Here is a 23,540-nt window from a genome sequence, read left to right on the forward strand (position 1 = left end):
TTTGAATTGCAATGCATTGATTTTAGTGAGGTTAGTACACACTCATAGCCATAAATGCAATGGTTCTAATAATTGACAATCTTTTCTTTCGGTTTTGGCCTTGGTTTCCTAATTTTTTGTTTTTGGTTTCGGCCAAGAATTTTCATTTCGGTGCATCCCTAAAATATTATCGTTGGTGTGGCCCTCTGACACATTTCGGGTTTCTAATGTGGCCCCTTGCAAAAATTAATTGCCCACCCCTAGGCCCTAGGTGTAATCACATATGTTAAACTCAAGGCCAGGAAATGTACACAAAAGTAGAACATACTGCTTTTACTGAATGCACTGTTTTATTTTCGCACTTTATTCCGTATTATTTTGTTCTTTTTTTTTTAGCTGTTTTTTTAACCCCCCTCTAGGATTGGGTTTGAAACCACTGGTGGAAACCTTTGGCCTGTTGTAAGTGTTACTGTAAAGCTGTATGTTGGACGTGGCACAGCAGATTAATAGACGTGGGTCTCGCGCATGAGACACGCCCCCCACCCTTATTTCCGTTAGCGGGGTGTTCAGGTTTAAACGTGCCAGGGGGCGGGGCTTGCGGCGTTCAGGTGACGGCTGCACAGCTGGACGTGCGCGTGCGGACACACAGTCAGAGCTAGCAGCAGTGTAAGCGGCTGAGAGAGAAGCCGGACTGTTCCCCCCTGCTGCGGAAAAGCGAAGTGATCTTACACAATCCCGGTTGGGAGGGAAAGAAAAAAACCACACACACACACACACACACAATTGAGCATTATGTTCAGCTGGGTGAACAAGGAGCAAGGTGGAAGAAACAAAGAGGGCGACATGTTTCAAACGGTGACTGAGGGACTTCAGAGTCTTTATGCCAAAAAATTACTGCCTTTAGAAGAAACCTACCTTTTCCATGACTTCCATTCACCTGCGCTGGAAGAAGCGGATTTTCAGAGCAAGCCAATGGTGCTTTTAGTGGGACAGTACTCCACAGGAAAGACTACTTTCATAAGGTAATTCATGTTTTCTGAATGTTGTAGCCAGTTAAAAAAAACAGACGTTATAAATAAATAGAAAAAAGCCTGTAAGTGCACTCATGTATAGTGTACAGTGGTTATTAGAGGCGTCTCCTTTTGGCAGTGATGAAAAGCCACCTCACAGTAGCCTCACAGTCCCACAGGCGCTTTTACATCGTACCCAGGAATCTCATCGTGTGGAGATCAGCGTGAAAGTCTAAAAATAACCACCACCATTGTCTATTTTGAGTCTATTAGCAACATTCGAAATGAAAATGTGGATAGGATGGTAGGAGTTTCATTTGTCAAGATTTTGTCAAGAAGAACAGTCTAACAATTTTGTTTCTTGAGAAGTCATCAGGACGGAGGTCTTACATAGTGGTTTCTATTTGTTTATTTATATCATAAATGATACTCAATACAGATGGATACAGAATTCCACAGAAGGTTGCCAAATTGTCAGAATGTGTCTCTTATTAAAGCCTCTGGCATTATGTGTGTGACATATAGTGACTCCTAAAAATTAAACAAAAGCCAAGTAGTGTACTTTTGGAGTTAGGGCAGTGAGGGTGGCTGGGGGTGTGGGTGGTGTGTGTGTTTGTGTGTGTGTGTGGGTGTGTGGGTGTTGGGGGGGGGGGGTGTCACCTGGTACACATACAAAAAAAAAATATATATATAATATAATATGTGTGTATATATATTTTTATATATATATATATATATATATATATATATATATATATATATATATATATATATATATATATATATAAATATATATATATACACACATTAAAAAAAAGTGAAAAATCTATTTTTTTATTATTTACTGCTTCTAAAATTGTAGGGGGTGGGGTGGGGGGACCTAGACTCCCACCCCCCTCAAGAACTTTGACACAATTAGAACATTGAATATGTGAATACTCTGAGGCAAGAATTAAGTTTCGGATTCCCTTCTTTCTCATATTTTAAAGAAACGAGAGCTTACTGATGCACAGAAAAATTGCTTCCTCATCTACATTTTTTTAAATCAAGAGGAAATTACTAACTACATTATTAACTTGATGATGCAATACATGTCTAAACATTGTGCTTACATTCAAGATTTACTCCCTATTTGCTGTTATAACCATTCAGCCACAAGAGCATGGGTGAGGTAGTCTGGGGTGCAGTCTATATCCCAGTTAATGCCTAATGGTGTTCAGTGGGGCAGATGGCAAGGACTGTGTCCAGGCCTCTATGGTCCAAAAATTGGACAACTCAAGAAGACTACTCCCTTTTTTTCCTCTCACTTTTCACTGATTTCCCATATTTGCACACATGCACAGTCACAGCTCTGTGCAGTTCATTCATCTCTCCTCCCTTCATCCTTACCACTGCTCAATGAAACACAGAACACTTTTTAATATAATTCTGCATCTTACAAAGACATCCTGTAAAATTGTTTGCCTTCAAATTTAAGAGATCAGTCAGGGAAAACATTTATATGGTTGTAATGTTTACGTGCGCACAAACCTTTAGCCATATTGCACAATATATATATATATATATATATATATATATATATATATATATATATATATATATATATATACACTCAGGAAACAGAGTTGTTCTGACTGTCAATAACCGGTATAAGATTGGGATATATATATATATATATATATATGGGATATATATGGGATATATATATATATATATATATATATATATATATATATATATATATATATATATATATATATATATATATATATATATGTATATATATATATATATATATATATATATATATATACATTCCTGTGATTTGAAATGAATATATGGCATTACATACCGTTCAGTAGAAAATCACAGTAAATGAAAAAAAGAAATCATATTGTTGATCACCAGACCCTTGTTTACTTGCTTCATGTACAAGGTGTTGTTTTGAGCAGTTTCACAAATTCATATTATACAGATAAATATTTCAGATTATTCACAAGACTTTTTTTCCATAATGTTTCTCAGTAGTTTGTAGGAGAAACATAATTTCTCAAAGAGAAATTTGAAGAGTGTGAAATAAATCTACTTTTAAACTGAGTGTTGTCTTTCACTTTTGGCTTCTTTGGCTGCAGGTATTTGCTGGAGCAGGATTTTCCCGGTATGCGGATTGGGCCTGAGCCGACAACAGATGGATTCATTGCTGTAATGTATGGGGAGAGCGAGGGAGTTGTACCTGGAAATGCACTGGTGGTGGACTCCAAGAAACCTTTCCGGAAACTGAATGCGTTTGGAAACGCCTTTCTGAACAGGTAAGGATGATGGTTTTCCTCATCACTAGCTGCTGGAATGGAGCCAGAACAATTTTTTTAAGTTTAATGAATATGGAGTGTAAAGATGCATTAATTTGAAATGGCAAATTATTCATGATGAACACACAATTAAAACAAGCAAAAGGTTGACTTATTTACTTTCATTTGAATTGTGAATTGCTGTATAGATAAAATGTAATACAACCTTTTTCGTATTATTATTACTATTAATATAGCGGCTCTGTTGCGCAATGGATAGCGCATTGGACTTCTAGACTCGGCGGTAGAGCTATTACTATTACTATTATTATTATTATTATTATTATTATTATTATTATTATTATTATTATTATTATTCACAGTCAAATTGTTTGCAGTGCGCAATTTTGTTTGATCAACTCTCAAGCATCTTTTAAAGCACTGTCTTCAAGCACATGCACAAATGATGTAATTCTTGTATAGCATTTTTACTATAATACTATACTGTTACTATAATACCATTTTTATAATATATAATAATAATAATAATAATAATAATAATATGTAATAATATAATAAAGAAATGTGTAATTATTGATATTGCTTTTTGTAGGGGGATTGTTTTAATTTGAATAACATTGATGTAACTTAAACTGATCAGTTCAGTTCATGCAGTTATTGAAAAAAAAAAATCACACTATACCATCATTCTTTGACTATTTTTCTATAAATGCACACCATGTTTATTTTATGTTGTATTAGAGATTCTTTTACTTTAGGATTTAGCTATAGGCTTTTCTTTTACAATGTATGAGTATTTACATTTAGTTCACTTGTGAAAAATTGAGGCATGAAAGAATAGTAAGGAAGTAGGCTGAACCCACAGTTCCCCATTTCAAACTAGTCTACTTAAAGAATTATGAAGAAAAATACTTCCTCTGTTCATGGTAGCCTATGTGTAGAAAGCAAATACAAGTTTTTTCAAGATTTAGATTTTTCAGAATGGTAAGAGAACAAAAATCAGTGGAATTTCTGTGTGAATTCTCATGACCCTGTCTGCTTCTATTCACTAGAAAGGTGTGCATATACAGTCACAGCTGGTAGCTGGCATAATAGGTTCAACATCTACTGAAGCTGTTGCCAAAACATGCTGTTTGCACTACTGTGTATTTCAAAACATAAAACAGCAATGCACATTTTACACAGCCAATTATTTAATTCCAGTTTGCAGTTCAAATAAACGACACACCCCATTCTTCTCTCATTCAGCATAACTGTCATTGTTATAGTTTGTTCACTTTTAATAATTTCTGTATATTGATAGAAAAAGGCATAGAACTGCAGTGCTCCTATTTCAGGTAGTAGAATGTATTAGTGGTTACTCATTGCATTCACTGATTGGTGCGCTCCAGTGCTTCCTCCCTTCCTGACCCATGTGACCTATTATAGTTGGCTTAATTTTTCATAAACAAGTTAGCTTTTGAAATAGTCACTCTCTTTTTGAGCTTTTTGAGTTTTTTGCTGCCACCTTTTTAATGTTTAACTTTAGAATGGTGGACAGAAAGGGGAGGGCTATTTTTCCTCGCTGGCTGGATATTTATGTAGAGGGGAAATTGGTAAATGCTTCTTTGACAATCCCTGTCACAGAGGTCAAAGACACACTTGGCAGAGAACCTCTCGCCTTTTCCAGAGGAACTTCAAACAATACATTTAGTTTCCTGTGGGCCACTGTGTGCGTCATATTTTGGCATGTTTTTAGGTGAAATTTTGAGGACCTTTTTTTTTTTTAAACAGGACAGTTGATCAAATGGTTATGGGTAAAGTTTCGTTTCAAATGAAACAAAAAAAAGGTCTTTAACAGAACTTTCTGGCTCTCAGTTACACTTTTTGCTGACATAGCAGCTAATACATTTATCAGCTTCCTCTTTCATCATGTTAAATCATGGTAAACTTCATTTGAGTCATGTGTTTTGACCTTTTTTTGTAGCAAATTACTTATTTTAAGATTACTTTTCAGAGTAATGATTAGAAATAGAGATGATCATATTTGTACATAAATACTTGGAATTTTAACTTTTATTTAAAATAATAACAAAACTTAAAAAAAATAAAAACATTTAAAAAGCAAACACAAAACGTGGTTTAACATTTAGCCTTTGCATTTGGTTAGGTAATTATGGAAAACAAGAAAATGTTGGTGGATTGTTTGCATCAGTTGTTTAACTACCCAGATCCTTAGACAGATGATATATAGTCAACAAACTGTTGTGGTGGAAACACCTGTGTTTGCTTTGGTAACACTCAGTACACTTTTCTCTCTCTCTGTATCAACAGGTTCATTTGCTCTCAGCTCCCCAACCAAGTCTTGCAGAGCATTAGCATCATTGACACACCGGGTATCTTGTCTGGAGAAAAACAGCGTATTAGCAGAGGTTTGTAACAAAAATACATATTTCTTGGTTATTTTTATCCATCCAAACATCACATGGCCAAACATTTTGGGTTGGGAGACGTCATTAAAAGTATACATAAAATAATAAAAATAGATCATATGATTACAATTATATTGCCATAAAAACCTCCAAACATAGTCCATCCTTCATCCTTGTGAATTTTTTAAACCTTTTTTTTGGAAAAGGTTTAAATGGAGGCGTTTAATGAATATCACGTGATCAAGCCACCTGCTGTTATATTTCCAAGGAAGTGTCTCTGTGCATTAGTCTGCACTGCACAGCAGATTTTCCACTAATGCATTTTTGTTGACCGACTGCACCATACCTTTATTAAGGGCTAGTCCACATTATTTCTTGCCGTTCCTCGGTACTGGGTCACAGTGCTTTGTTCATTAGTTTTAATTTCAGTCACCAAATGCAAGCCCACATCTTTGTAATGAGGCATCATTTTCCTCTCTGCATTTCATCCTGCGGGCTGGAAGCACAAAAAAAGCAGCTTAAATTAGAGTCACTTTACTCTCAGCACTTTCTCTTCCTCATTTGACCCATCTGATTCAGCTCTCTAAACAGATCACAATGTTCACATCTGTTTAAAGGTAAGAAAGTATTTATAAGTGTAACTGTTAATTAAGAGGGGCATTTCAATTGTAATATAAAAGAACTTAAGTTCATTTTAAAATAGTATCACAGATGGAATAGTGTAGAATGAGTTCCCTTTTTAAAAAATACATAAATATATGTATCTTAAGAAGAATAGCAGAGGAATCTGATTGTGCAGGTTTGTTTTTGTCAGTAACAAGTGCAGTCATTTGATTATCCAAAGGCATACAACTGTACTGGGAAAGCAGCAGTATCTGATTGACTGCAACTTATCGGGGTTTATTTAATAGTAACATGTACCATGTGACAAACAGAGAGAACATAAAAACATGCATAATTTTAGGGTAGATGAGATCCTGTGTAGTCTATAATTTTGATTTCTTTGGCCTAAGTTCAAATAATGTCACAGCAGAGGGTGAATGTGAGAAGATTTTCATGTTGTTTACTGTAGAGGACAAGAGTTTAATATTGGCTCTTGGCTTCATCAATAGGAAAGGAATCTGATAACTGCATATTGTATGTACGGTATATGAAGTAATGGCCCTAAAATCCGGCAAATGCTGGAAGATGCAACTATACAACTGTCCCCAATATACCCATCGCAGTATTCAAACCTACTTTTAGTTACGGAGCGCACAACATGCTAATAAAACACAAGGATGTTCTATATAAGTGATGCCTTTACAAACTTTAAATTTTTTTTGGGGAGTTTATAAGCACTTCTCAGAACTTCAACAAGATATATATTTGCCTTGCTTTCATATCCACATGCAATTTGACAAAGCTTTTTTCTATTCAGCCCCATGGTCTGATATATAAGTGATGAGGCCTTCTCAGAAACACTTGCCTTATCTTGAAACTTCAGGGTAGCAAGAAGCACAGTAGCGGGTAGCAAGAACACGTGGTAGTTTACACTCGGGCTGTATGCAGCAGATTACACTAGGCCATGGTGAAGCAGCAATGCTCTGGGCTCAAGGGATAACACTCCATGGGTGTTCCACACCTCTTCCTGTTTTGATTAAATCAACTGAAACAGCAAGCCATTAATACTAACTTCCTAGTTCTAATGATGATGCACATGTTTCAGTTTGCTATAACTTTTGTTAGGAATTTTCATATTTTTTTGTATAATAATAATAATCACTATCATAATAATAATTATTCTTATTAATAATATTTTTCTTCATCTTTTTCTCATTATTATAAGGAGAATTATGTATGTACAATATAAATAAAATGATAAATGAAAACAAATTTCAAGTTGTTATTAAAACAATGACTTAATCTGCTGAAAGGTTTTCATTAATTACATGGTCATGATGTGTTATTATAAATATTAAGAGCCAGCTTCCCCTGATTCTTTAATGAAGGGAGCAGTTTCAGCATTTCCCACACTCTAAAGCTCTTCCTTCTCAGAGCCTTGGCAATGTTCCCTAAAATTTCGATGCAAATATGTAATCCATGCTTTTTTTAACAGCCTAATATCATCATAATTAGATTGTTTAGACAGATGCACTGAATTGCTGCCAGGTAACTTTGCTAGCAGTATTTGACATATAAGAAATAAGATTTTTTTTAAATCTGGGCCATGTTTACCACTGTGTAGCATCCTCTCTTCTTTAAAGAACAATTTGTATACATCTGGGAACTAAGGAGACCAGTTGCTTGAATGTTGTCGCATTTGTGTCAAATATAGGACTTGATGAAGACTTAAGAGCTTCAGAGGGGGCTCTGGCAAAAGCCATAAATATAAATAAAAAATGTATAGTATGTGGCCAAAATGATTACTAATTTGAACACCAGGGCTAAAACCGCATTTAAAGGGCCTGATTTACCAAGATTAGCTAGCTTTATCTTGCTGTCGGCACCTTTCACACCGTAAACCAAACATTCTTTGTATGCAGTCCTTCTCACCTAAGAAAATCTTTATAATATATTCTCATGATTGGTAAAGGTTGTGAAACATATAGCAGCATACATATTTGGGCCCAAGATAAAGCTTAAATTAGCTTATACAGCTTATTTAGGATGTTGCCTTCATATATATATATATATATATATATATATATATATATATATATATATATATATATATATATATATATATATTCTCAATTACAAATTATAAATTTCTTAGGTCATGGTAATTATGCTGCCGGAAAAAACTAAGTACACAAGTAAATGTGTTTCTTTCGATGTATTTCATGTCTCCACTTTAGGCTACGATTTCTCTGAAGTTTTGCGATGGTTTGGTGAGCGTGTAGATCGCATCATCCTCCTCTTTGACGCCCACAAACTGGATATCTCTGATGAGTTCTCTGAGGCTATCAAAGCCTTTCGTGGACAGGACGACAAGATCCGTGTGGTTCTGAATAAGGCAGACCAGGTGGACACACAACAGCTAATGCGTGTCTATGGGGCCCTGATGTGGTCTCTGGGCAAAGTTATCAACAGCCCAGAGGTGGTAAGAGTTTACCTGGGCTCCTTTTGGGCCAAGCCCCTGCAAAACACAGACAACCGTCGACTCTTTGAGGCTGAGGCACAGGACCTTTTCCGGGACATCCAAGCATTGCCACGCAATGCTGCTCTGCGCAAGCTCAATGACCTCATTAAAAGAGCCAGACTTGCCAAGGTCAGCTATGTTTATCAGTAATAAGATTACTGCTGTAGCTATGGTCCATATCATATTATACAATTTCTAAAACACATATAGGGATCATTGGCAGGCTGTACAACTTTTCTCAGCAAATCATATGGTGACACATAGTATGGTATGTGTATAAATCTGTGCTACCAAGAATGAGTGTCTGGGTGAGGAAGGAAAACGTCACATTATTTATAAATGATATGAACGGAAATGTTTGGAATGATTACAGATTATACTGACCTTCGCTGCTCCATGTCATGGCTATTTTGTCTTGCATTTGACCTCAGTTCTGACACTGTTGTTTTTGGCCAGTTGTATTAGGTAAACACACCCGTGGCGCCACGTGAGCTCTCAGCATGATGTTTGAAAGAGTATAGAACAGCACTTAAGCCTGTACCCATTCAAACAATCCATTTATGGATCTGTTGCTGAGAGTGCCTCTTATCTCTTCCTCAATGCTTCCCCCAAACTGCCCGACAAACAGGAATCCTGGTTCTGCTTGCATTCCTTCCTAAAATGCAAAGACATGTTTGCCACACAATTCTATTGGTCTATTTTAACCCTTTTCCTGGAATGAGGGATGTGTATGACATACACCTGTGTATAAAATGTGTAGCTCTTATTTTTTTTTCCTCATCACCTTCCACCCTCTTTTGCACTGCCACTGTTCTTGTTTGTGCCACTCTGGTTTCTGGCCGCTGGCCATATATTGAAAGAACAAGTGTGGACTTATTTTAGTCCTTCTTCAGGAAAGAGGTGTGTAAACACAGTCACTATCAACCATTTCCTAGGCAATCAGATGTCTTAAGCTAGAGCAGCTGATAATTGTGTGTTTTGTTTTAATTTGTTTTAATTTGCATAATTTTCATATTTTTGTATTATTATTATTATTATTATTATTATTATTATTATTATTATTATTATTATTATTATTATTATTATTATTTTGAATAGAAAATGCTGTGTACAATGCCAACTGAATATACATTTTAAGTTGTTTTTAAAAGAATTACTTAACCTGCTGGAAAAAAACACATGGCCATTATGTATTTTTATAATGTCAGCTTCCCCTGACTTTTTTTATGAAGGGAAAAACTTTAGCATTTTCCACACTCTAAAGCGTCTCTTTCTTGAGGCTTTGGCAGGTTTGCCTAAAGTTTTAATACAAATATGTATTTCATGATTGTATTTTTTAAAAAGCATAATAATTAATTAATAATTAATTATTATTAATGATACACTAAATTGCTGCCAGTTAACTTTGTTAGAGTGGGAGGGGTGGCACAAACAAGTATAATGACAGTGCAAAAGAGGGTATAAAATGGTGGGAGAAAAAAAAAGACCTGTGCATTTTATACACGGGTGGTCTATTGTTCTGGCTTGAACCGAACAGAGACTGAATGGCCATTTAAACTGTTAAAAATTATTTATGTGAAGTTTACACCTCCGAGATTCTTTCTTGAGTAGAGCGACTGAGGCATAAATAACATGTTTAATGATAATTTTTTATGTTTAAAAAATATGTTTTTAAGTTCAGCACATTTTAAGAAGAAAAAAGAACAAAAGGTTTGAACTAAACTTGGACAGAGATCTAAATAAGGATCTATTAGCCTAATAGCCTATAAAGAATATAATGATGTGGATTGTAATGATGAGGATCACTGTAAATTTCTCTCATTTTAACAATACACACCCACATTAACTGTCTGTCATTCTATAAAATAGTGCTGGGAAATATAACAAAAAATAACACAGCAGATTCTTACTCATTCTTTAAAATACAGGACAATGCAATTTTATGTCTATGATTCTTTTGACAACAGTAAGTTTACTCTGAACAATGATTCTGTGTCTAGGTGCATGCCTATATCATCAGCTATCTGAAAAAGGAGATGCCTTCCTTGTTTGGAAAAGAGAAGAAAAAGGAGGAGTTGATTGCACACTTACCTGAGATCTATCAAATGCTGCAGAGAGAGCACCACATCTCAGCTGGAGATTTTCCCAGTGTCAATAAGATGCAGGTAAAGCTTGTAATAAATCATTATATTATTCAATTATTACTGAATCAGTTTTTTGCTAAACTACAACTATCAGAAACCTCCTACTATTATGCCAAAGCTGGGGAAGATGGAGGTTATTGCCACAAACTTCATTCAATTAGAGAGCAGAAATAAGGCAATTAACCAGACAAAAATCGATGCACAAGCATAGTGGAGAACAAGAATGAAAGAAAACAATACATATGTACCAGATTAGCAGGCTAGCATTTATTCCGGATGTTGAACAGTAAATAGAATAGTGTAGAATAGACACATGTATATCTGAGTCCCTTAAGACCGGACTGATTCCAAGCAGCACTGGACTCAAAATAGATTTACATTTATCTATCACAGATATGATTTAAAATAGAAATACATTTGTAAATTTTTTGACTCTTAAACATGCTTTCATTATGCTTTAGTAACAAAGGAATAGTTCACAGAACGTTACAAACATGCAGTGAATTAGAAAAAAACATTGAATATTTTATGTCAATAAGTGTTATTTTTGTGAAGATATTCATTTGTCAACTTTGTCAATGATACAGGAGCAACTCATGCACTATGACTTCAGCAAGTTTCCCTCCCTGAAAATGAAGCTTATTGAATCAGTGGACAAGATGCTGAGCAACAAGATTGCACAGCTGATGAACATGATCCGGGAGGAGGAAGGCAAGCAGCCATCTCAGATGGTGACGGGTGGGGCTTTTGAAGGCTCCGTGGATGGACCGTTTGGTCATGGCTATGGTGAGGGCATCAGTGCTGGAGCAGACACTGAGGACTGGATCGTGAGTCGTGACAAACCAAGGTACGATGAGATCTTCTACACACTAATGCCCATTAATGGTAAGGTGACTGGTGTCAATGCCAAAAAGGAGATGATGAACTCACGCCTACCCAACACTGTGCTCGGAAAGATCTGGAAGCTGGCTGACTGTGACAGGGATGGCATGCTGGACGATGAAGAGTTTGCTCTTGCCCAGCACCTCATAAAGATCAAACTGGAAGGCTACGAGCTGCCCTCGGAGTTGCCACCTCACCTGGTGCCTCCCAACCACAGGAAGAACCCCACTGCAGACATCTTGTACAACAACCAGGACGAATAAAAGCTTGATGTGACCACATAAACAACAGCTATTCATTTATAAACATTAGCCAACAAATCATATCACAGCCTTAATGGGATGATTCAACTTGTTGTTGATGTAAATTACAATAAATTATGTTTCTGTTGCTTGTTACATTTATTTTGCTTTCTAATGATATGCCTAAGGACAGAATTATGAAAAAGTTTGTTAATGTAATTCTTAACATAGAAGCACCAGACCACTTCAGAAAACAAATTCACCTTTTAAATGGATGATCTCAGACTTACGTTGAGAGCAGTCTGCTTTTCACAATTCACATGATACACATACATTTGCCATAGTGATCAACAGCAGTCTCTCAGAGTAAGTATTGGAAACTGAGTTAACAGTGCCAAAGCTGCAATTTAATGATCCTGCAAACAAAAAGCGGTGACCCTGTAATTAAAATATTTACATGCATTAGATGTGCACAGTTTATGGTCAAATATTTGTGAATAACTGGACATTAGTGTATCTTGCAGCATTAAGATTCCCTTACGCTGGGAATAAGGGGCCAAAACATCTTATTCAAGTTAGAGTGAAAGAACTTAAGTGGCTTGCAAAGAACTCTGACCTCAACGCCAGTCAACATCTTTGGGATTCATTGAAACACCAACTTCATTAAAAGCCTTATTACTGGACATATCAGTGCCCAAACTATTGTGCTCTTGTGGCCGGTATATACCTGTATTATATATAAAAGTTATATACCTATAATTTATATGAAACATCATTATGTATGCTACAGGGAACCTATAAAAGCCATTCAACAGTATACAGTGGAGTTAGACAAACCTACAGTGTTTTTCTTTTGCAGTTCTTTTCTCTTTACTAAGATTGTTTTACATAACTGAATGTAGATAGGTATTAGTGTGTGTGTGTGTGTGTGTGTGTGTGTGTGTGTGTGTGTGTGTGTGTGTGTGTGTGTGTGTGTGTGTTTGTGTGTTATTAAGCTGTTTAAGTCCAAAATGTTTTCTAACCCACTGTGTGATTTACAGTACAGCACTTGAATTATAATCAGATTTGACAGTTAGTAACTTTTATAAATTGGGCCAGTGTTAATATGAACATCAGAGTGGTTAATGTGTGAGCTTACTATGATTTATTTGTGCAGGAAAACATAGCCTTAATTTATATAAAAAAAAAGGGTGTCACTTTTGCTTAAGTGTTTCCTGAGAAATTTGTGTAATATGTACAATTACATTTAACATCATAATTAAATACTTAATACTAACTGGTTCTCCTCTTTAAAAAAAAAAAAAAATGTCTGGATCTGTTACACATTTTTTCCCCCCTTTGGAATTATTCCCTCCAGTGTTACATCACACTAGATGCTCGTTACACAGTGCTGTAGAGTTACACCCAGCCTCATTAGTAGCTCCAAAACATTATTATTTACAGTAAATCTGTAAAACTGATACTCATCAAATGATTTTCTATAACTGTCTAGTTGTCTTTGCAATATGTGATTATGAAAAGATGAGACTGTTTAAAGGCACAGAATTAAATTGATATTTTTTTAACATTATGTGATTGAGATAGAACCCTTATGGTTTTAAGTAAACAGGTTTAATATGCAGTGAGGGGGAAAAGGTGCTTTTAAGTTGTTCTTAAAGAATGGTTCTATTCCTTGTTCAGTATATTTTCCCCAAGCTTTTGGATGATTGATGATTTTTGAGTGTTTATTTTGCTTTAATCAATGCAATACTGTTACCTAAAATAATGTAAAACATCATCCTGATTTATTACCCAAGTTTATTTAGAGCATTTCTCTACAAATATTCTAGAAATAATCCTTATTAGCAATGTATACCCATTTAAATAGTTTCTTATTTTAACCAATAACTGCAAAAGAGTATTTCAAAACTGTTGTCTCTTTTTTAATACTTTTATATTCTTTATACTGAATTTCCTTTAAAGCACCATGGGATTTTAATGTCTTGCATATAACTGACTGTAAAGTAAGAACATCTATATACTTTTCTTTGAAATACAGAAATATATGTATATATTAAATAATATTTTACAACACAATGTGCTTTTTCTTAAACCCCACCCCCCAATTCTGATTTATAGGTGTGGAGTTCACCATGCCTGCTCACTTTATCTGTATTATCTTTTTATAACTAAGTAAGTCCTTAAAAGTGCCACTGTGTACTGCTCTAAATTATGTGAACCTTTATCCTTTTTATTTAGAAAATCAGGTGAGATACAACCCTCCCTGTCAATCTATTACATACTGTGGCTTCAAAGTTCAGTTCACTACTTCACTGACGAACCTGCAAGAAGGAGATCGCTTACAATCATGACTGTCTCCGCATCTTAGATCCATGTTTGGTTAAACTGAGAGCTTTGGAAAGGACATTTTGAGGGTTTGTAAAACAAAACAAAACAACAGATTTCTGTATATGTAGATGTAGATAATGATAGTAAAGTTGTATCTGTATGTTTCTGCTTTAACATTTGAAATAAATATAGTGTAATTTACCTATAGTGCACAATTGTTTAAATCAACCTTTGGATTTCACTATGTGCAGGTGTTAATGAAACTGAAATGATGTAAATGTACTGTATATACTTTACCTATTAAATCTTAACTGTACTACATTTTGTTCATTACATTATATTAGGATACACATTGGTATTAGGATATTCTGATTAAATGCTGTTGCTTTCTTTTGTTCACACCCTATAAGTATGACTTGTAATTATCTAAATGGCATTCAGCTTGATTTTGTTGACTCATGCCTGGCTGTAAAAAAGGACAACATAAAAAAACAGGAATTTTTATTGTCCTTTGAATGTATTTAAATGTGAAATGCAGAAGGATTTGAGTGATTTGTTAAAGAAAGTATATAAATGATATACATTTATTTTGTGTAGTTAACTGTAAAAATAAATCCCTGTTTCTCTACTCACTATAAAGTTCAACACAGGTTTGAATGGCAGTGTAAAGAATGATGCTTAATAATTAAACTGATCTTGTGACTTAATTTAAACCACCATTCAGTGTGGAACCATATAAAGGAATATTTGACCAAAGAAAGGCCATTTATGGCTCAGTCATAATTCTGTTAAAAGAATGATCATTCTGTTCATCAGTAGCAATACTGACATTTTAATCTTATAAAAATACTATGCTGATTTTAAATACTTGAATATACAGTTACTTAATAACAGCTTTTTAAACAAACTTGACTTACTTCTGTGAATGTTTATGTGATCTGACAGATGTCTGAGTCAGCAGATGTAGATGAGTATGAGCATGGACGCATCCGGGAGCTGCAACAGCAGCGCATGGCTGTCCAGAAAAAGACTTACACTAAATGGATGAACAGTGTCTTCTCTAAAAACGGGGTATGAACGCTTTCACATACCATTTTCGAGGCAGCATTAATTCCTGCATAGCTATTTAAAAGGATTTAGCATTTAAAGAGAAAAAGCAGTTGGTTTCAGTTGTATGCAAAACTTAAGACACCCCAAACCTGGATTTTATATTATTATTATTCATATCATTGATCTGGAATAGAAATAAACACAAACTCTGCAGCAAACTCTCATGTTCACAACAACTTAATTGACTTATTATTCATAAGGTCATTAGAAGTAACAAATCCAGAGCCCAAAAAAACCCCTTAACTATATAATGTTAGGAAACATCACCTATTGTACTTCGTGTTTTCGTTTGTTCTACTGTTAAAATCCCCTGCACTTATTTGTAAATTTAAACAGTATTAAGTGTGTTGAAAGCATCTTCAGCATGAGCAAATATTAATTAAGGCTCCTGGGATGACCATAGCATAGGCTTACAGAATGATTACAGTTGCATTGACTAGGCACTACAGCAGGGGTTCATATCGAAGTTTGTGTTTGTTTGTTTTTAATGTGCGTGTTCGCTTCGCTTGAGTTCAATACGGTATTTTTAAGACTTGAATGATCTTGCCCCTACTGGGAAACTTTGCGGTATATTCATGTCACGCACATGCGCATTTGACGAAAATACCGTACTGAACTGAAGCGAAGTGAACACGCACATAAGCCCCCCCCCAAAACAAAGTCTGTCTTTTCTGTCATTATGTTGGTGTGTGACATTTACAATAAATCTGGCTGAGCAGAGTTGTGTGTGTGTGTGTGTGTGTGTGTGTGTGTGTGTGTGTGTGTGTGTGTGTGTGTGTGTGTGTGTGTGTGTGTGCGTGCGTGTGTGTGCATGTGTGTGTGTGTGTGAGAGGAAGGGATGGGTGATGTTCATGTGTGCCCATGTGTATGATGTGGCTCTTTGCGGTAACACAGTAAAAAATGTGGCTCTCGGTCTCTGACTGGTTGGCCACCCCTGCACTACAGCATCCAGGAAACATTATCCATTGAAGCATGTATCCCTTAATTAAAACTTTAATAACCTCATGGCATTCCTTTCCGTATTATACATTTAAATATGTTCCTCTAATCCTTAGGATAATCAGGGTGAACCACCTTTAAACTCTTTTCTGAGTTCAATTATGTAAACCTCTGGTGGCATCTCATTAAGGCATGAAGAGAAAAACAATGAGGAGAGGATATAGCTCGTAACTCAAGGTTTTGCATAAACATTTCAGCATTGCTGAAGCCAGGAAGGAAGAGGACCTTGCAGTGAGTGTCACCTCTTAATATGGTACATTTACCATCATAACAAAAAGAAAACAAATAAAAATGAGCTTACTGATTCAGTAAACATGAATACCGCAAAATATGTTTTACCATTAAACAGCTGATACTCTATACTACTAACAGTGCTTGTTAGGGGATTATGTTTGTTAGTGGTCATGATGAATCAGGAAACCATTGATCTTTCTAAATAGGAAATGCTATGCTTATGTTTTCCTTTCTGTTAATATGTGATCATCTACAGAGACTAGTATGTTTCCCCATTGTGCTAAACAGGAAACGCACACAAACACATTTAAGAAATGCTGCAAGTTTTCACATATTTTTTCATCTTTCAAATTTTAGATAAGGTCTGGTCAGAAACTCCCATAGTTTTTGCATTAGGGTGTGTCTGTCCGGCTCTGAGTGGAACGGCATAAAGGGAGAAGTGTATGAATCATGCTGGAATAGTGCATAGTGGCCACCAGCCAAATTCAATATTTTTACCTTGCCCACTGCTCCTGGAGCACAGCACACAATTCTTCCTTCCCCCTTAAAAATGTGATCTTTACAAGCAGACATGTTCTGCATAAACTGTGCTAAATCATCTAGACTTAAAAGTAAATTTGGAATGTTGGAAAATAGTATATATTAATATATTATTACTAAATTGTATATACAGTGAAGGAAAACTACAATTTGTAAAAAAAGAAGATTTAATTGAACATTTTATTTATGTACTCATACCATGTACCTTGTAACGGTAAGGTAATTCTGGTATCTCTCTCTGTTCAGGAAAGATTTGTCCTGAATGATGTGTACACTGAGCTCAAGACTGGAGTGCATTTGGTACGACTTTTGGAGCTCATCTCCAGGGAGAAGCTGCCCACACCCAGCAGACGCACCCTTAGAGTACACTGTTTGGAGAACAACAGCATTGCCATAAACTTTCTTAAAACCAAGGTACCTCTTGCAGAAACAAGTGAATCATTCTTAAACACGAACAATTCTTAAATTTTTGTATGTTTGTCTTTTCTTGGAGAATGACCTTTATATTTTGACAGTCTTAAAAAGCTCTATTTCTTTCCATTTAGATCAGAGTAGATTTGATTGGACCAGAGAACATTGTGGATGGGGACAGGACTTTGATACTGGGCCTCATCTGGATCATCATACTCCGTTTCCAGATTGGAGCAATTAACCTTGATGAGGTAGTAAACAAAATGCCTATATATATTAGGTGTGCTTACAAGCATGGCATGAAAGCCTGAGTTAAGCACAAATGCTATCTACTTATCTTACTTACTCTCTTACTTATGACAGCATCCTGAATCTGTTCTTTTTCCAGGACAGTGTCGATGCCAGCTTAGCACGTCGTTCAGCCAAGGAAGCTCTTCTGATATGGTGCCAAAGAAAGACTGCTGCCTATAAAAATGTGAATGTTCAGGACTTTTCCAGCAGCTGGAGAGATGGACTGGCCTTTAATGCACTTATTCATGCACACCGGTAGTGCTTATGAATACAGGACCATCACAATGTATTCAAATGCACACATTGATTCAACAATATGTCTTCAACTGTGGTTGCTTTCTTTTCCAGGCCAGATCTATTTGATTACAATCGACTTCATTCAGATGAAGCAAGAAGGAATCTGGGCCATGCTTTCAGCCTAGCTGAGAGTGAATTTGGCATAATGCAACTACTTGATGTAGAGGACATAGTGGTTTTGCATCCAGACGAGAAATCCATCATGACTTATGTCTCACTCTACTACCACTACTTTTCTAAAATGAAACAGGGGAAAACCATCCAGAAAAGGATAGCAAAGGTCAGTTATACCAATAAATACCAATTATGGAATAGATGTTGACATTCCATTTTCTCAATCACTGAATCAGCCATTTTAAACAGTTTTTGACAATATATTTTATATACAGTCCCTGACAAAAGTCTTGTCGCTTGTGTACAAATTGACCTGAAGTGCCGCTGAAATATGTTTCTAATCAAGACTTTTTTTACAAGAAATTTCTCATTTTAATCCCAACAGCTTTTGTAATAATGTTTCAGTGCAAAATGAAACTGTCAAAAAGTATTCTAATATTCACAGCTTGTTAAAGCCCATTGAGTCAGTTTTTGCAAAGACATTAGTGTTGTCGCGTTGTCATTTGAGCTTCACCTGTGACTAATAATGGATCAATTAGGTCTCGGGTGTTTATAAAAAGAACCCCAGTACACTAGACCTTCACATCAACTGCAACTAGACCTCTGCAAACATGCCTAAGATTCACCCTGAGACTAAAGTTTTGATTATCAAGAGGCTGAAGACCAGATCCACTGCTGATGTGGCAGACACCTTCAATGTGTCTCGGCATCACACAAGTACAGAGGATTAAAAAAAAGATTTGAAGAGACTGGAGACGTTTTTTAACAAGCCCAGGTCAGGCAGACCCCGCAAGACAACTGCTCGAGAGGACCGTTTGTTGGCTCAAAAATCCAAGGCCAGCCCATTTTCCACTGCAGCAGAGCTCCACGAGACCTGGTCACCTGAAGTCCCTGTGTCAACCAGAACAGTTTGTCGGATTCTGTCTTGAAATGGCCTCCATGGTCGAATCAGTGCCCAGAAGCCAGCACTAAACAAAAGACAATTGAAAAAACGTGTGGCATTTGCCAAGGCCTACAGCCTGTTAAAAGGATGGAAAAGTGGCAGAAGGTGGATTTTTCAGATGAATCTTCTGTTGAATTACACCACAGTCGCCACAAATATTGCAGGAGACCTACTGGAGCCCGCATGGATCCGAGGTTCACCCAGAAAACAGTGAAGTTTGGTGGCGGAAAAATCATGGTTTGGGGTTACATCCAGTATGGGGGCGTGCGAGAGATCTGCAGGGTAGAAAGAAACATCAATAGTCTAAAATACCAAGAAATCTTAGCTACCTCTTATATTCCCAACCATAAAAGAGGCCAAATTCTGCAGCAGGATGGTGCTCCATCGCATACTTCCATCTCCACATCAAAGTTCCTCAAGGCGAAGAAGATCAAGATGCTCCAGGATTGGCCAGCCCAGTCACCAGACATGAACATCATTGAGCATATGTGGGGTAGGATGAAAGAGGAAGCATGGAAGACGAAACCAAATAATATTGATGAACTCTGGGAGGCATGCAAGAATGCTTTTTTTGCTATTCCTGATGACTTCATCAATAAATTGTATGAATCCTTGCCAAACCGCATAGATGCAGTCCTTCAAGCTCATGGAAGTCATACAAGATATTAAATTTGGATCTTACAGCACCACAGCACCCCTTTTGTCTTGCCAAAATTTGACCCTTCTGTCTTGATTCAATGATAAATATTTTTTTAGTGAAACTAATTTATTTCAGTGCATTAAACATCATTTGGGAGGGTTTTAGCTTTTTTCATATGAGCTATTTCTAACATCAATTGATTAATTAAAGTCAGGTTAATAGCAGGTGTTTCTACAAAATAGATAAGCGACAAGACTTTTGTCAGGGACTGTACATCTGAATGTGCAATTAAATTTTACTGCCCCTCAAAATAGAATTAAATGACTCATTTATTAACTCATTTATCTTCAGCAAGCACTTGATTTTGTTTTGGGTTTTCAAAAGGTCAGCTCTTTAGCAAACCACTAAAGATCTTCCCCTCAAACCCATGTACACCATATCGTCATAGAGCTGGCTTTGTGCTCAGAGGCATTATCATGTTTTAACAGGTTAAAATCTCCTAGTTCAAGTGAAGGAAAAATTTCATGCTACTGCAGCCAGCGGCATCCTGTAGAATTGTGCTTCCAACAGTTTAGGGAAGAACCACATATGGCTGGAAAAGGAACATGTGTCCCAATACTTTTGTACTTAAAGTCAAGTCAAGAAGCTTTTATTGTCATAAAAGCGTATAAAAGTGTATCTGCTGTCCCACTGTGCCCCTAAATTACATAATAATTAAGATCACAAATGTTATGACAAAAATATACTTAAGAAGCAAGCATGCTTGTTTGGACATAACATATAGAAGTGTTTTTCTACATCAAGATTTAAGGCTCCAAATATATGATAGCTTACGTGTTCACTTAGGGAGACTGTGGATTATTGGATTTAGCCGTAGGGCAGGAAGGAGTTCTGGCTCTAATCAGATAAGCATAATCTTAGCCTGGTAATACACACAACTGAGGAAGCCAGTCTCCACCCCACAGCACAGTTAGCAAGATACTAAAATAGCACTCACCATATTTCAGCATCATGACAGATAAATGTCTCTCAGCAGACAGCTGAAGGCCACCTAGCGGATTTGAGTTCAGAGGCCGGAAGATTCTATTTTAGCGTTGGCCAGGGACTCATGGAAAGGTACAATGAGTGTCCTGTCCTGCATTGGCAGGAAAAGGATGACAAGATTGCACACCTCCATATCCGTATGTGTGAATAGAACAGTACACTAGCTGTCATGGAGGTGTGTTAAATAATGATGCGCACGTCAATTTGGGAACTGTGCCAGACTGGGTCAGACTTCGGAGCAGTTTGGTGTTGAGAGAAGACGATACAGACGGTGTGTCTGGATTTAGGTGTAGCCAACCAGGCCATTCGTTGGAAATGTCTCTCATTGGGAATTTCAGCAATCAGTGGCTAAGATGGCAAATTATGAAAGAGGTCATAATTAAACCTCATAGGAGTCTGTCTGCACTGCAAAAGGTGTGTATAAGTAGCTGCTATAGATGTTAGTGTAATATATTGATGTAACTAAAGATTTTTTCAATCCTTTCACACCATGTTGTGCTGTGACGTCACATGATTACATCTCATTTCATTAGTTGGGGTATATTGTGTGAATTATCAAGTGCATACAGAACTTTCAGAACAATCAGCACCTGGAGCACACTAAGGTGCACCTTGGTGCAAACACCAAGCTTGATAATTGTGTGCATTATCAAGTGACTAGTGCATACAGAACATTCAGAACAATCAGCACCTTGAGCTAACACCAAGCTTAGCACTAGGTTCATTGAAAAACCAAAGTGTTTTAGGGTTTAATAGATGTATTTTAACAGCTAAGCAGTATTTTGCAAGCAAAAGTTTCCATATCTATTATTATTATTTTCTTCTTTAATGTATGGATCTGAGCATTTCATAGTTTGCTCAAGAACACAATAAGGCCTGTCTGTTGCTGGGTTTTATCTAGCAACCTTCCATACTAATCCATAATAATCACCTTGAACAAAACAACAGACATGCATTAGATAATCATTTAAACTTGGGTTACATACCTGATCAAGTTTTAAACCCAAAGTTCAAATTAAATATTTGCAATGGTGCACTAACTTTTGAACCTTTAAACTGTAGTACATTGATTGCTTTGCATAATTTGCTAGATGGAAAGGGACCACTACTGTTGAGTATGGTGCTTATATGGGTGCTTGTACTGCTTATATGGGTGGTGAATCATTCTCAGCATAGAAGTACCAGTGACTGGCAGCAATAACGTTAGTGGTTGTTGGGCTGGTATTAGACACAGCAACAGTGTTTTTGGGTATAAGCTTTTGTTGTTGTTTATTAGACACATCATCTTTGTTATGCCACCCTGTTTGTAGCATTACTGGGTATAGCTCCTTTTAGTTTTGTTTTGCATGTCTCACTCCCTACATCTTCCTCAGTGCACAATTTTTGACCATAATATGGCTGGCAAAACCTGTGGCTGGATAATAACATTAGCTTAGGACAATGTGAATTTTACTCTTGTGTGCATACCTTTTAAGCAAAAGCATTTCTCTATGCTTTAATTTTGTCATTTTGCCAATTGAGCTCTGTATGTTTTATTCTGATTAAGGATATTACCAAAAATTACCTTATTTATACTGATGGATGAAATCGGAATTGCAATTCAGTCTGTAACCTGTGAACTTGAATTCTTGAATTGACTCTGTTTCCAGATTGTAGAGCTCCTGAAAGAGATGGAAGACATGAAAAGGGAATATGAGAACATGGTCTCTGACCTACTACAATGGATCAAGACCAAAATAGTGATGCTAGATGATCGTTCTTTTCCGAACTCCATACCAGGCATGAAGCAGCTGGTGGCTTCCTTCAAAACATTCCGCACTGTGGAGAAGCCCCCTAAGTACCAGGAAAGAGGTGCTATTGAAGCCAACCTCTTTAATCTGCGTACAAAGCTGATGGCTAACAATCAGCGTGCCTATGTTCCTCCAGAGGGCAAGACCCTTGGAGATATTGAGAGGACCTGGACACTGCTAGAGAGGGCAGAATATGAACGGGAGCGCTACCTGCAAAACGTTCTCTTTAGGCTGGAGCAGCTTGAGCAACTGGCCCAGAAATTCGGCCGCAAAGCAACACTCAGGGAGAACTACCTGGAGGACACACTGCAGTTGGTTCAGAATGATGATTTAAAGCAACAGAAAACTCTGGAGGAAGCCCAGGTTGCAGCTCAGAAACTGGAAGCCTTATGCACTGATGTGTTGGCTCGGGAGCCTCGCTTTCAAGCTCTCAGTGAGATGGCAGCCATCATTGAGAGAGAGAATTATCACAGCAAGGAACAAGTCATCTTCAGGTGTGTTTAAGTGTATTATGGTGTTTTAGGACCACAGTTTTATTAAACATAATAATAAAATTACAAAACAAAAATACAAGATTTTAAGACTCAAGTCATGAGTATTTTGAGTAGTATATTCATATATTTTTTAAATATTGTAAAATCTTTCTTTAATATTATATTGTTTCTTTTAAATTATTTTTCCTCAAAGTATTAGACTTT

General features: G+C 36.5%; 2 protein-coding genes across 4 annotated transcripts in view; both read left to right on the forward strand.

Moving 5' to 3' along the window:
• Nucleotides 1–569: 569 nt before the first annotated feature.
• On the forward strand, nt 570–13,377 carry ehd4 (EH-domain containing 4). Its single transcript, XM_083550704.1, has 6 exons — nt 570–1,001; nt 3,122–3,298; nt 5,612–5,709; nt 8,550–8,962; nt 10,834–10,998; nt 11,565–13,377. Exons 1-6 carry the CDS (start codon nt 772–774, stop codon nt 12,120–12,122), a joined length of 1,641 nt encoding a protein of 546 aa, XP_083406830.1. The 5' UTR covers nt 570–771; the 3' UTR covers nt 12,123–13,377.
• Nucleotides 13,378–14,170: 793 nt separating this feature from the next.
• sptbn5 (spectrin, beta, non-erythrocytic 5) overlaps nt 14,171–23,540 on the forward strand; it is a 52,929-nt gene continuing 43,559 nt past the window's right edge. For 2 of the 3 annotated variants that reach the window (XM_083550589.1, XM_083550590.1), the window contains exons 1-7: nt 14,171–14,515; nt 15,375–15,500; nt 17,559–17,726; nt 17,858–17,974; nt 18,112–18,269; nt 18,363–18,591; nt 22,702–23,336. In XM_083550589.1, coding sequence (XP_083406715.1) covers nt 15,375–15,500; nt 17,559–17,726; nt 17,858–17,974; nt 18,112–18,269; nt 18,363–18,591; nt 22,702–23,336 — 1,433 coding nt within the window. In that variant the 5' untranslated portion in view covers nt 14,171–14,515. Of the gene's footprint in view, nt 14,516–15,374; nt 15,501–17,558; nt 17,727–17,857; nt 17,975–18,111; nt 18,270–18,362; nt 18,592–20,968; nt 21,467–22,701; nt 23,337–23,540 lie in introns of those variants that run through there. The other variant, XM_083550591.1, reaches the window with a different exon arrangement.

Source organism: Silurus aristotelis (assembly GCF_946808225.1).
Source record: "Silurus aristotelis genome assembly, chromosome: 9".
Taxonomy (NCBI): domain Eukaryota; kingdom Metazoa; phylum Chordata; class Actinopteri; order Siluriformes; family Siluridae; genus Silurus; species Silurus aristotelis.